The following is a 13,330-nucleotide window of genomic DNA, read 5'->3' as shown; positions in this document are numbered from 1 at the left end:
TACCCCATCTGGCCAAACCCCATTTTTCTTTCAATGCGACTTAAATATAAATACTTTAAAATATATTCATTTTTAAAATATATTTAAAATAAAAAAAAATGGTCAAAAATTACGGAGCCCCTAAGGGGACATGGAGAAAAAATGAAATAAAGTTTACTTTCGCGTGCGCACATGAAAAAGCAAAAGTTTCATGTGCACATGCGAAAGTTTCATGTGCACACGCGAAACTAAACTTTTTAAAAAAATTCTGCACATGAAGGTTTTGTGTGAGCATGCAAAAGTTTCACGTGAGCACGCAAAAGTTTCACGAGAGCACATGAAACTAAACTTTTGATTTTTTTTACTCCAATGTCACCTTAGGGGCTCGGTAAAAATATATTGGTAATTTTTGTAAACATATTTCAAAATATATTACAACACATATATTGTTTGGTTTTTATTTTAAATATTTAAACTTATATTTGAACATTGAATATTTTTTGCCGTATGGGATGATTCACATTTTTGGTCATGTGACGTAGCCATGTGACCCATTCAGCCCAAAGCAAGATGCCGGATGATGCGGTCTAGTTTGATAGCGTTGTTAAAAATTTGTGTAACTTTGTTTGTACCCACTCTAGACTGCATTTCAAGAGGTGAAAGTAAATAAAAACATGACATAAATGAAAATTGTCGAAGTGCATTACGTTTTACCCATGCGCAGAGATTTTGAGATGTTTTGTTGTAGATGAACAACTTTTGAAAGTCGCTTAAAAATGTTATTGTGGACATAGAGAGTTTTATGATGAAAACAGTTTTGAAGTGTATCTGGATCAATGTAGATGTAACCTTCCTTTTCTTCTTAGGAATTAAGATGATGTTTTATATGTTATGATCTTTTATATACAATAAAATTGGATGAGGTTTTGTCCTTCAAAAACAAACATTTCTGCCCACTGATGTTTCAATCATAATTCAACCACTCAAGGTTAAAAGTTATGCAGGTTTTTTCTTTTTTACATTTAAATACCCATTTCATTTCAGCGTGTCATATCTTTAAGAAAAATATCCAAAAACAAAATCTAATTAAAATGCAAATTGAAGCGAGAAGTGAGTTAATGTATTTGTGTTGTCTGTTACCTGCAGTGTTTAGTCTGGGATTATGACTCCAGGGGGAAGCATGACTTCATCGGGGAATTCTACACCAATTTCAAGGAAATGCAGAAGATTTCCTCTGGTAATAAGGTCAGTGTGAGAGGACCATACGCTGATATACTGTATGTCATCACTTTTTCCTATACACTTATTGAAAATAAAAGTGCTAAAAAGGGTTCCTTACAGCAGTGCCATAGAAGAACCATCTTGGGTTTCTCAAAGACCCTTTTCCCCCAAGTTTCTTAACCATACCTTTTTAAAGACTGCGTTTTAAAGTCTGTGGAACCTTTTTTCACTACAAAGAATTTGTGCAACTAAATGTGCAACTAATTTTGTGCAATACTCTTAAAAATCAAGGTGCTTAAAAGGTTCTTCACATGCCAAAGAATAAAAAATGTTGGTTCTTAAAGGACCATTTGTGACCCTGGACAACATAATCATAAGTCGCACATGTACACTCCCCTAAAGGATTATTAGGAACACATGTTCAATTTCTCATTAATGATTAATTAATTATCTAATCAACCAATCACATGGCAGTTGCTTCAATGCATTTAGGGGTGTGGTCCTGGTCAAGACAATCTAATGAACTCCAAACTGAATGTCAGAATGGGAAAGAAAGGTGATTTAAGCAATTTTGAGCGTGGCACGGTTGTTGGTGCCAGACGTACCGGTCTGAGTATTTCACAATCTGCTCAATTACTGGGATTTTCACAACCATTTCTGAATCGCATTTCCGCTAACAACGTTTAAGTGAAAATATCATAAAAATCTGACTTTTTCCATGTTTAAATGCTATAATTGGGTCCCCAGTGCTTCTATCATCCTAGAAAATGTGAAAAAGAACAACCCAGTAACTTAGTTTTGGTAAAACATTCTCTGCAAGCATGTGAATAAATAGGTCATTGAAATTTGGCTCCCCTTGTGATGTCAGAAAGGGATCTTATTATAAAAATACCACCCCTTAATTTTTACTATGCAACCACGGCACGGCATTTCAGAGATAAGCTTATTTGCATGTTAAAGGGCACATTTTCCCTCATACCTTTAAAGTGGCAATTTTAACATGTTATAATAAATTATCTATATGGTATTTTGAGCTAGAACTTCACATATGTACTCTGGGGACACCAAAGATTTATTTGACATCTTAAAAAAGTCTTGTAAAAATGTCCCCTTTAAAAACAAAGATGGAGCATGTTGGGGAGCGATACTTTATTTACCTCCATCTATTTACCTCCATCACCGCTGATGCTTCTCCAACAACGTACACACAACACTGCCGCTTCTACGGCTTTTGCTTTGATACTGTGTATACACCAGTTACATACCCGTTGACTCTTTGGCACATTGATGCAAAAGTATAAATGAAAACTGACAGGCTACAGTGTAAGTCCTTTGCAAAAGTATAAATCGACCTTTATTTGTAAGGGTGAACAAGGTTCTTTATGTAACCATTCAGCCCGACAAAGGAACCTTTATTTAAAGACTCGAAGGATGAGAATGGATTGAAGAAATGTCACAAGCCTTTTACTTCTGTAATAAAGGTGTATTAGCTGCACTCCTATCTTCAATTGTCAGTGACAGCCTTCAGTTTAAGTCTCATTTGTTTTTCTGAAGGTCACGTGGGAGTGCATCAATCCAAAATACAAGCTGAAGAAAAAGAATTACAAGAACTCGGGGTTGGTTATTCTCAGCGATCTCAAGGTAAAGAGTCAGCTAGTTTGTCTGCATGCACAGAGAGCTTAACAGATGTGCCATCACTGTTTTAAGAAATGTTAGCAAAGTAGGGATGGGCAGATGAATGTCTCTGATAGTGATCCTCACAAATGTCAGTCCTAGTTTAACACTAATCTTTTTATTCTTTTTACAATGGAAAATTCATTACAGTATTTAGTGTGACCTGTCTTGGCACTAAGCACATCTTGAACTCTTTTAAGGAGACTGAAGTACTGAAGTCTTTTGATGAGAGTTAGAAATTAGGATTTCATTTCATTTAGGTTCCTGCTATTGCTCAGGTTTATATGGAGATAACACTAAACACTTAACACTTTAGTACTGCATACAAATTTTCTCTATTTTCTATTTTCTGGTTGTTTTCCAGTAAAGAGACTTAGAAATAATTATAAATTTGCATTGCAAATATAACAAACCTATGGCGGCATGGTGGCCTAAGCCTTTTTGCACAGTACCGCACATGAGTTATTTTGATAAAAATGTATTTTTCTGAAGATAAGGTTCGCAGGTTCTGTAGTTTGTTAGACAGTTCTCTCCTGTGAATCAGATAAATGTACAGAGGTTCCCTAGATTTACCCTTCATTTTATCTTTCAGCTTCACAGAGTCTATTCCTTCCTGGACTACATCATGGGAGGCTGCCAAATACACTTCACAGTAAGAGGGAACAGCTGTGTGCTCCACATTTAGCACTGCAACGCAATTCAGGCCTTCACAGATCGGCTGTCCATGCACTACAAACAAGCGTGTAGATAGATGTTAATGCAAGGCTTGCTTGATTGATAACTGCATTCTTATTATAATTTATTGTAGATTATAAGCAACCTGCGATGGGTCCATGTGGTGCTCTCCTGCTCATCCACACACACTTTAGCCGTTTAATTTGGGCCCCATTCACATTACGCTATTCATCATCAGTTAATTTTATTGACCAGCTGCCACTTTAAGATTTGAGAATGTGATTCATTGTTTCATGCCTGTAAGCATTACTACGAGTTAATACCTCCTCTAGAGTCCCTTTAGTGAAACGTTTTACCCCAATTTGTCATAATTTACCCATTCACTCTTATGCAAACCTAAAAGGAAGTATTTTCAAAAATGCATTGGTTGTTCTTTTGCAATTGTAGTGAATTGGGACCTTAAATATAGCACACACTTCATATGCACCACTTTAATGATACAGTACTTGTGATATGGTGATTTTGCATCCTTTTCTTTTTAAAAGTCCGGTTTTTTTATTTCTTAAAGCGATACTCCAGCCAAGTGTCAAAGTTACCACATGATTTACTCATCCTCAAGCCATCCGAGATGCGTGTGTCCATCATCTTTCGGATGAACACATTTGGAGTTATTTTAATAAATGTCCTTGCTCTTCCAAGCTTTATTTTGTTAGAAAACACACTGCAAAAATTACTTTTTTACTTTGTATTTTTGTCTTGTTTTCAGAACAAATATCTCAAAATTCTCAAATCAAGATGCATTTTCTTGATGAGCAAAATGAACTAAGAAAAAATGTCTAGTTTTTAGGCAAAAAATATACGATTTAAAGGATTAGTCCATTTTCTTAAAAAAAAGTCCGGATCATTTATTAGCCACCATATTATCCAAAATGTTGATGTCTTTCTTTGTTCAGTCGAGAAGAAATTATGTTTTTTGAGGAAAACATTTCAGGATTTTTCTCATTTTAATGGACTTTAATAGAGCCCAACACCTAACACCCAACTCAACACTCAACAGTTTTAATGCAGTTTAAAATTGCAGCTTCAAAGGACTCTAAACAATCCCAAATGAGGCATAAGGGTCTTATCTAGTGAAACGATTGTCATTTTTGGCAAGAAAAATAAAAGTGTGCACTTTAGAACTGCAACTTTTCTTCTTGCTCCGGCTGTGTGGCGAGCCAGCGCGACCTCACGTAATTGCGTAATGCAGAAAGGTCACGTGTTACATATATAAAACGCACATCTGCGGACCATTTTCAACAATAAACTGACACAAAGACATTAATTAGTATCGTTCGACATACAACAACGTCGGAACGGCCATCTTTCTCCACACTTGTAAACACTGGGGCGTAGTTTCGATACGTCATCCGTGACCTCTTGAAGTGATGACGTATTACGTGAGGTCGCGCTGGCGCGTCACAGGACCGGAGGAAGAAGAGAAGTTGTGGTTAAAAAGTGCATATTTTAATTGTTTCGCTAGACGTTTCCCTTATGCCTCGTTTGTGATCATTTAGAGTCCTTTGAAACTGCAATAAACTGCATTAAAACTGTTAAGTGTTGGGGGTCCATTAAAGTCCATTAAAATAAGAAAATCCTCAAAAAACATAATTTCTTCTTGACTGAAAAAGAAAGACACCAACATTTTGGATGACATGGTGGTGAGTAAAATATCTGGATTTTTTGAATTTTGAATTTGTGCTTTAAACGAGCAAAAGAATCTGACAATGAGGTAAGAACATTTTTCTTGAATGTTTCTTGAAATAAGTGTTTAAGATGAAGATTTTTAAGAGATAAAGAATTTACAAACGTGTCGAGAGCCGAAACGTTTCAGCACTTGGACAGCGCCGTGAGTGTTTTAAAAAGCATTACATAAAAACGGTGTTCATCTCACCATTTCCACAGGTACAAAGTCATCATATACAATAAATCCGTGGAGTAGGCCTAGCATTTAAATAAAATATTTAAAAATAGATGCAATATTTGCATTTGTTTAAAGCAAAACATTTAATTATTTACCAGGATACAGCTGAAGCTCTTTACGCCTTCTTACGTCTCGTAATCGGTCGACTTTAGACTTTAGACCAGATTTTAGTTGCCTCAAAATAGCAACGTGCCCACAATGCGCCTGAACACACCTCGTTTTCAGACCAGAACGTCCATGGGCGCAAAATTGGGTGCAAATGCATTTGCTATTTAAACATGAAAATGATCATTGCGTCGGGTTGAAACTAGCAAAAGACACCTGCGTTGCACATTGCGCTGCATTGCTCCGGGTGTATGATGCAAAAAGTATTCAAAAAAAGGGCCCATAGTGTTAAAAGCATAACACAAACATTTCTTAAAGTGTAAGAAAGTATTTTTTTGCAGTGCAGGGATCAGGGAACTACGGAGCCCCTAAGGGGACATGGAGCAAAAATTTAATAAAGTTTAGTTTTGTGTGCTCACGTGAAACTATCGCGTGCTCACGTGAAACTATAGCGTGCGCATGTGAAACTATCACGCGCGCATGTAAAACTACCGCGTTTAGTTTCGCATGTGCACATGAAACTATCACGTGTGATCGCGAAAGTTTCGCGTGCGCAAAAGTTTTAGTGAGCGCGCAAAAGTTTCACGTGAGCACGCAAAATTCTGCACATAAAGGTTTCGCGTGAGCACATGAAAGTTTCACGTGAGCACATGAAACTAAACTTTAGATTTTTTTACTCCAATGTCACCTAAGGGCTCGGTAGGGAACAACCTCTGACTTTAAACCCCCAAAGTGCATATTTCAAAATTTTTATGGATTCATCTTTAGCGTAGTGAGCGTTGTTTGCCATAGGTACGTTTCATAGTTAGTTCAAGATGGTGTTATTACCGGAAGCTAGTTATTATAGTTTATAAAGTTTAAAATATGCATATTTTTTACATAATCGCATCATTACCTGAAGACCTTTATTAACCCCTTGGAGCCAGGTGGGTTACTTCTGTGAAGGATGGATGCACTTTTAAGGGGTTTAAAGTCAGAAGTTGTTCTCTGATCCATGTTTTTATTGTTATAAAGCTTGGAAGAGCAAGGACATATACTCGAATAACTCCAAATGTTTTTGTCTGAAAGTTGATGGACATATATATCTTGGATTGTTTGAGGGTTAGTAAATTATGGGGTAATTTTGATATTTGACTGGAGTATGCCTTTAATAATTTGAAATGACTTTGGGGTGATTACAGTTTTTAAGTGAACTATTCTTTTATGTGCCTTACCCAGTGTGCTTCCCTTAAGAGCATCAAATGTGTCAAGCGTATTCATGAATCCAAATGAATATACCTTTTCCTTTCCTATAACTGTCCTAAATCACATATAGATATTCGGGTGATTGGAGTGAATGATTTTGTACTTATTCAGATGGCTCAACATAGAATACAAATGTTCATTTGTCGTTTATATCGTAACATCTGTGTGATAATTGACTATTCAATCTACATGGCCTCTAGGCGGAGCAAATTTATATATCGTCCATTTTATGCACTTAAATTGTTTATAGGGATGTGTATTTGAATGCATAAATGTTTAAATCAAGTTTTATAGAGGAAAACCCAGAGCTCCTGTCTGAATAAACATATGGTGCATATATATATATATAAAGAATAATCAGGGTACAGTATTATTTAAACCAAAAATGTAACTTAGGAAGTAAAAAGAAGAGGGAGTAAATGATTGAATGTAATTATTTTTGAGTGATGATCAGTTAAACGCTTATGAATCTCATTTGACAGTCAGTTATCTAGCCTTTGTTTTTGTTGGTATATTATTTCATCATTTTTAACTGTGGTTTGCAGGTTCATCAGTGTAATGCTTTTATCTCTCTAGGTTGCCATTGACTTCACAGCGTCTAATGGAGATCCTCGCAATAGCTGTTCCCTTCACTACATCAACCCATATCAGCCAAATGAGTATCTGAAAGCTTTGATAGCCGTGGGGGAGATCTGCCAGGACTATGACAGGTTGGTGCTGGTGTTTTGGTGTTTGATGTGACCGCTATAAGGTAGCTTTGTTGTTACGCTGTCTGACAAATAAGAACGTTATTGAAGTTTGGGATATAATTTTTTTTAGGGTGAAATTTAATGCAGAATTTAGTGCAGAAGTGGGTGTCGGCAGTGATGTGGGAGTGAAGTCTTTCACAGATGACTGACAATGAAATCTAAAATTGAATTGCAAATGCTTTTTCATGCTGACTTAGAGGCAAATGATATATGTAAATTTGAATTTGTGCATAAATACAGTTAAATATTTTTACTTAGATTAATGACTTGGATAACTTTGGTGCAATATTTTGGGGAACATTTCTGTAGGCCTGGCTTGAGGCTGCTTTTTGGAAGTATGGCATTGTTGGTTGGTTCATGCAACTCACTGCTTAAACATTCTAGGCTGCTAGTGGAAGTATTGTAGTCTGTCTGATCAAAGACAACAGATATTATAAAAATGTGGCACTCCTAATACTACGAATGGAGGGAAATGCAAAGCTCAATATGGCCGCTCTGGTGACGGAAGTCCTCGGACACATGTGCGTTGTCGTGGTTACACGTCTGGACTAAACTTAACTTCCAGTCTCTGTTTGTTTAATGGTCTGGCTAGTGGCTAAACTGAACTCTGTAACAAATACCTCGTCTAAAATAGCAAATGTTTTGGTTTCCTAAAAGAGGGAAGACGGTGATCATAGATTGTGAAGTGAGGTTTTGACATTGTACACATTCATTTACACTGTAATGTTAGCTCAGTGTAGTTTTTGATACACGTTAGCTATGATTTGATCTAAGGTAATCTACTTTTTGATTATTTTGCTTTTTATCAGAAAACTACTCTAAAAGGACTGTTGTTATTTATTCTCTGCGGAAGTTTACTGGAAGTAACGTTTGTTCCACGAAAGCCATTTGTTTATGTTGTTACTGCTGAAACGGTTTATAGCAGTGGGCACCAGGTTGAGTCTGTGAGTTGCCTGCCAAAGCACATACATTAAAAGCCTTAATTTGAATATTAATTTATTATATATTTTTTACATTCGTTTGACTTCTTTTATGTATGTTAATATTTTAAACAATAAAACATATCAACAAGTAAAATAAAATAAAATAGCCCTCCAGGGGTGCGCTTCCCGAACAACAATGTAACTCGCTGCTGAACCACCATAGTACGATGCATAGTTGGAGAAACTAACTACCTTGTCAAGACTGTTTCCCAATAACATAGTAACTTTGTCGCACATTTGTCGCTTGAACCATGTTGATTCAACAACATAGTTGCTGATGTCACGTGGGAGTACTAATTAATCTGTTCAAATCGATTTAATGTAAGATTACTGCTGGAAATAACGTATATTGCACCGGACGACTGATTTTGTTATCGTGATTTAGTTCTCTGTTGTTGTTTTTAAAGATATTTAATAAATGCACAAGGTGCCTCTTACGTCACTCCTCCCAGGGATTCCCCAGGGTCTTAAAGCTCCTAGATCTACGCACATGCGCAATTTTCAAATGCAGCGCTTTAATTCTGTTTACAAACTTAAAGACGTAAAATAAAACGTTTACAGTATATATTTAGAATGATGGATATAGAATGCACTACATGTTTTTTGCTTATTTTGTTCAAAAGCATGATCAACGTAAGTTTACATATTATAATAACAAGCAACTATGCTTCTAACGACAGGTAAAGCACTGTCGTTCAAACTACACAAGTTTGCGAATGTTCGTTTGAACTATAGTTTCGGGAAACACCAAATCGTTAAACTTTGTCTTTAACGACGAAACTTACGACAGTAGTTGGCCAACGATGCTTTTGGTAAATGCATCCCAGATTGATTTATTCATTGAGGTAGCCCTTGCTTAAAAAAAGGTTGGAGACCCCTGGTTTATAGAGTCTCGTAAGGCGAGATTTGCCAACCTGTGCGCATGCGCAATAGCTGAAACGACCTCAAAAAAGTGTTTTTTTAGCATAATTTAGGCTTAAAAACAAAAGTGATGGTGCAGTTTATGTCAGGTTTAATTGTTGGTTGGTTATATGTTGATTAAATGTGATTTTAGAGATATCTGTCTTTCCCCAACTCCATTCTGTCCAGGATTTTAGCCTTTTTAAAATCTCTCTTAATTTGACAATTTATTCAAACTGCAAACTAACGCATTGTGTTGATGGATAAACAATTGGTTTATTCCTATTGTTTGATACTGCAGGTTTCACCTTCCCTTCCTTTAGTTAAAACAGGAATATAAATTCTATAATATAATATGACAAAACTAATAGCCTCTGAACTTGATTATCGATTCCAATGTCCCTGCTTGTTAAGACATTGATCATACCTGAATTTATGGTCCATCTGTTAAGCAGCTATCGTACATAATCATTGATATTGTTCTTGTATTGTTTGATGTTGATGATAGTGCTAGACAGACATTGACTGCAATGATTTGCACATGCTTTTATTCACATATACGAACGAGGCATAACCAATTGATGTTAAAGGGCCAATAAGTAGTTTCAGAAGTTAGCAAGTGTATCCGAAGCTAAAACATGAAACAGAGGAATTATTTTTTAAATCAATATTTGCTTAAGTTGTTTTTGTTTTGGCCTTTTTATAATTAGCCTTAGAGGAGCTGGTTAATTACGGCCTTCCACATTTATAATGTAATCTGTTCCAAATGGAGGATTCGAGTCTCAGATCGAAACCAAATGAGTCAATAGACATATCCTACTAATGAACGCCAAAGACAAAGAATGATGTTTAACAGTGAGCACTTAGTATATAAAAATAATAAAATATATGTACTTAAAGTGAAACTGCCTGGGGATACTTAAAATTCTCCTGGGTCGTACACCAACACAGTGTGGGTTCAGACAGAGAGGGTGTGTTACAAATATCGCCTGGTCACCTGTTGTTTAATATGCGTTTGCTGAATAAACATGCCAGTGGGGTAATGTGGGTTTGGTTTGCTTTTTACCTTCTAAAAAAAGTAAAACTTTGAGATGCCTACACATGAGAAAAATATTCTGATTAACCTCTGATCAGATAACTAAAAAAATTGAATTCAGATCCAGATATATGTGTGACATGGGGTGTTTTGTCAGCTATCACCTGGTTTAGCTCTGCAGACTTAAAAATTGTAGAAAGTTTGTTTATTTTAATTTTTTACTAAAAAATCTGTGGATATTAGGGGTGTAATGGTACACAAAATTAATGGTTTGGTACATACAGTACCTCGGTTTTTATGGCACTATTCGGTTTCGGTGCAGTTTGTGGGAACAATGGCAAAACATAAAATTTCTTGTCTTTGCATTTGTAAACATTAACATTTGTAAATATCAACAGTTTACAAGTAATTTTTTTTTACATATTTTAAACAGATTTTTAAATAACTTGACGCAGTGTTGTAAAACTCAATGCTTATGCGTGAGATGCTGCAAAAGAAATAATAGGTGCACGTAACGGTCAAACACGTCTGGTCTGTCTAGCATGTGTTTACATAGAAAAGCAACGAAAAAGTAGCGCAGTGAAAAGAAAAACGCATTCGACTTTAGCGGCTTTGCTAAACAAACTTTTAACCAAAAGCAATAAAGATAATTAACTTTAAGCTGCCGTTTTTCTGTGTTTTTGAAGCTTTGATTGTGTTTATGGTGCGCAATATAACACGTGTTCATATTTTGTGTGTAAAAAACGTTGTATTTTTCACACAATTGACTTATCTCTATATCGCTTTTTTCACCGCCCTAAAAACGGGCTGATGTTTCCTTGTTCTATAAGTCCCTCCTTCAGAAATATGGAATGAGTTTTGATTGTGTAGCTTGCTTAGTGTGTTGTGATTCGACAGCAGCTTATCTTAGGGGAGCCGTTTGAGCTTAGCTGACAACTGACGTGTTCCTGTGGGCGGAGTTTAGTCAAGAACTCTTTTATTGACGTCATACATCTGAGAAGTAAAGGGCTGCCTATAGTCGCTGTAGTCCTTGAAAAGCGAATTCTGTTAAAGGAGTCATATGAACCGGTTTCATGTTTTCTTTGTTTTTAGAGTGTTACAAGATGTCTGTGCAGAGACAAGATCTGTAAAGTTGCAAAAATTAAAGTTTCAAATCCAAAGAGATCTTTTTTTTTTATTATGTCTCATTCACGCCTACCTAAAACGGCTCGTTCAAACACGCCCATGCAGTTAGACGTCATACTGGTTTGAACATTTTCATAATATAATCTATACGCAAAGATAGAGGGTGTAACTTTCAATCACGCTGTAGTATTGTTGTTTCTGCCATGTCTAGCAGGCGCTGTTTCGTTGCAAAACTACTTTGTTTGGCCTTCAAACAGAGTTAACATTAAGAAACCAGGGGTTAGGTTTTATTAACAACACTGTTTCAGAAAGGTACAGCCCAAATGTTAGATAGTGTGCTGCATATTTTACGAAAGGACTACTTTCTAAACACGAGGGAGTACAACGCTGGGTGTACACAAAGGCTTCGTCTTAAAGGGGACATTCCACAAGACGTTTTTAAGATATTAAAATAAATCTTTGATGTCCCCATAGTACATATGTGAAGTTTTAGCTCAAGATACCATATAGGTAATTTATTGTGGCATGTTAAAATAGGCACTTTATGGGTCTGAGCAAAAATGCACCTTTTTGTGTGTGGAGTCTGTAGACAAGACAGAGCATCAAGAGGGAGATTCTCTCACGAAAAAAGTTAGTAAGCGATGTTCAGCATTATATATTTGAACAAGTTTAAAAAGTCAATCATCTGTTTTATGCATACTAAATACATGTTTATCAGCAGATGGGAATAAAAATAAAGACTTTTAGGTCTCATGCTGCCAGTGTTTTAAACAGGCACAATGATTTTCAGCATGTTACAATAAAATACACTTCCACAAACACTCAGAAGTTTACTTTTTGACCAAACCACACAAGCACATTTAAATGATCTGTAATAAAACAACACGTTTAATGCTTAAAGTTTAAAGAAACAGATCAAATGACATGTTTATGCTTATTGTGTACACATATTGAACACATTCGCGTTTCTGTCAGTCTCTCACTCTCTGTCTTGTGACTCCTTGTATTCATTTGAAACTTCAGAGAAACATTAAACAACATATTTACTTATTGTGTATGATAGTGAATACGCATTGTTCTCTCACTCAGTCTCGTGCAGTGCATTAATTCTCGTGTTCATTCATATAAACTTCAGAGAAACATAATAAACAACATACTTGTATTGATGAAAGTGAACCGTCGCGTTCATCTCTCTCTCGTTCGTTAGCTCACTCATTCTCTCTCACTCACTTTCTCTCTCTCTCTTGCACTAAGGTAACGTTAATCCTTATCTTCAACCTTTAGAAAGACCATTAAAACTACAAGTTATAAGATTGTAGGCTACTGTTTGTGTTTGAGGGAATACAAACGCGTCGTGCTGTCAGTCATTCTTTCTCTCTGTCTCTCGCACTCGTGAGGCTGCGTCATGGTTGGATAGCGCAGATGAAGGGGCGGTATTATTATGATAAGATCCCCTTACTACGTCATGGGGGGATCGAAATCGGAATGACCTATATATTGCTATTTTTCATGTTTTCTGGGTTGGTAGAAGCACCAGAGACCTGATTCTAGCACTTAAACATGGAAAAAGTCTGATTTTCATGGAATGTCCCCTTTAAAAGTGGAGCAATTTTAACTTTGCAGCTACATTCTGGTTCTGCCGACTGACATCCTGTAATTAGCCAATGTTTTCATA

General features: G+C 36.2%; 1 protein-coding gene across 1 annotated transcript in view; it reads left to right on the top strand.

Annotated features, from left to right (window-relative positions):
* The window catches only part of cpne7 (copine VII), an 82,104-nt gene that overhangs the window by 47,331 nt on the left and 21,443 nt on the right, over positions 1-13,330 (top strand). The window contains exons 8-11 of the mRNA XM_055213224.2: positions 1,126-1,224; positions 2,755-2,841; positions 3,467-3,526; positions 7,439-7,572. Of these exons, the coding sequence (XP_055069199.1) occupies positions 1,126-1,224; positions 2,755-2,841; positions 3,467-3,526; positions 7,439-7,572 (380 nt within the window). The remainder of the gene's footprint in view (positions 1-1,125; positions 1,225-2,754; positions 2,842-3,466; positions 3,527-7,438; positions 7,573-13,330) is intronic.

This window comes from Misgurnus anguillicaudatus, chromosome 21 (genome assembly GCF_027580225.2).
Source record: "Misgurnus anguillicaudatus chromosome 21, ASM2758022v2, whole genome shotgun sequence".
In the NCBI taxonomy this organism is placed as follows: Eukaryota; Metazoa; Chordata; class Actinopteri; order Cypriniformes; family Cobitidae; genus Misgurnus; species Misgurnus anguillicaudatus.
Note: the sequence above shows the minus strand (reverse complement) of the source record. Positions and strands in the feature narration are given on the sequence as shown.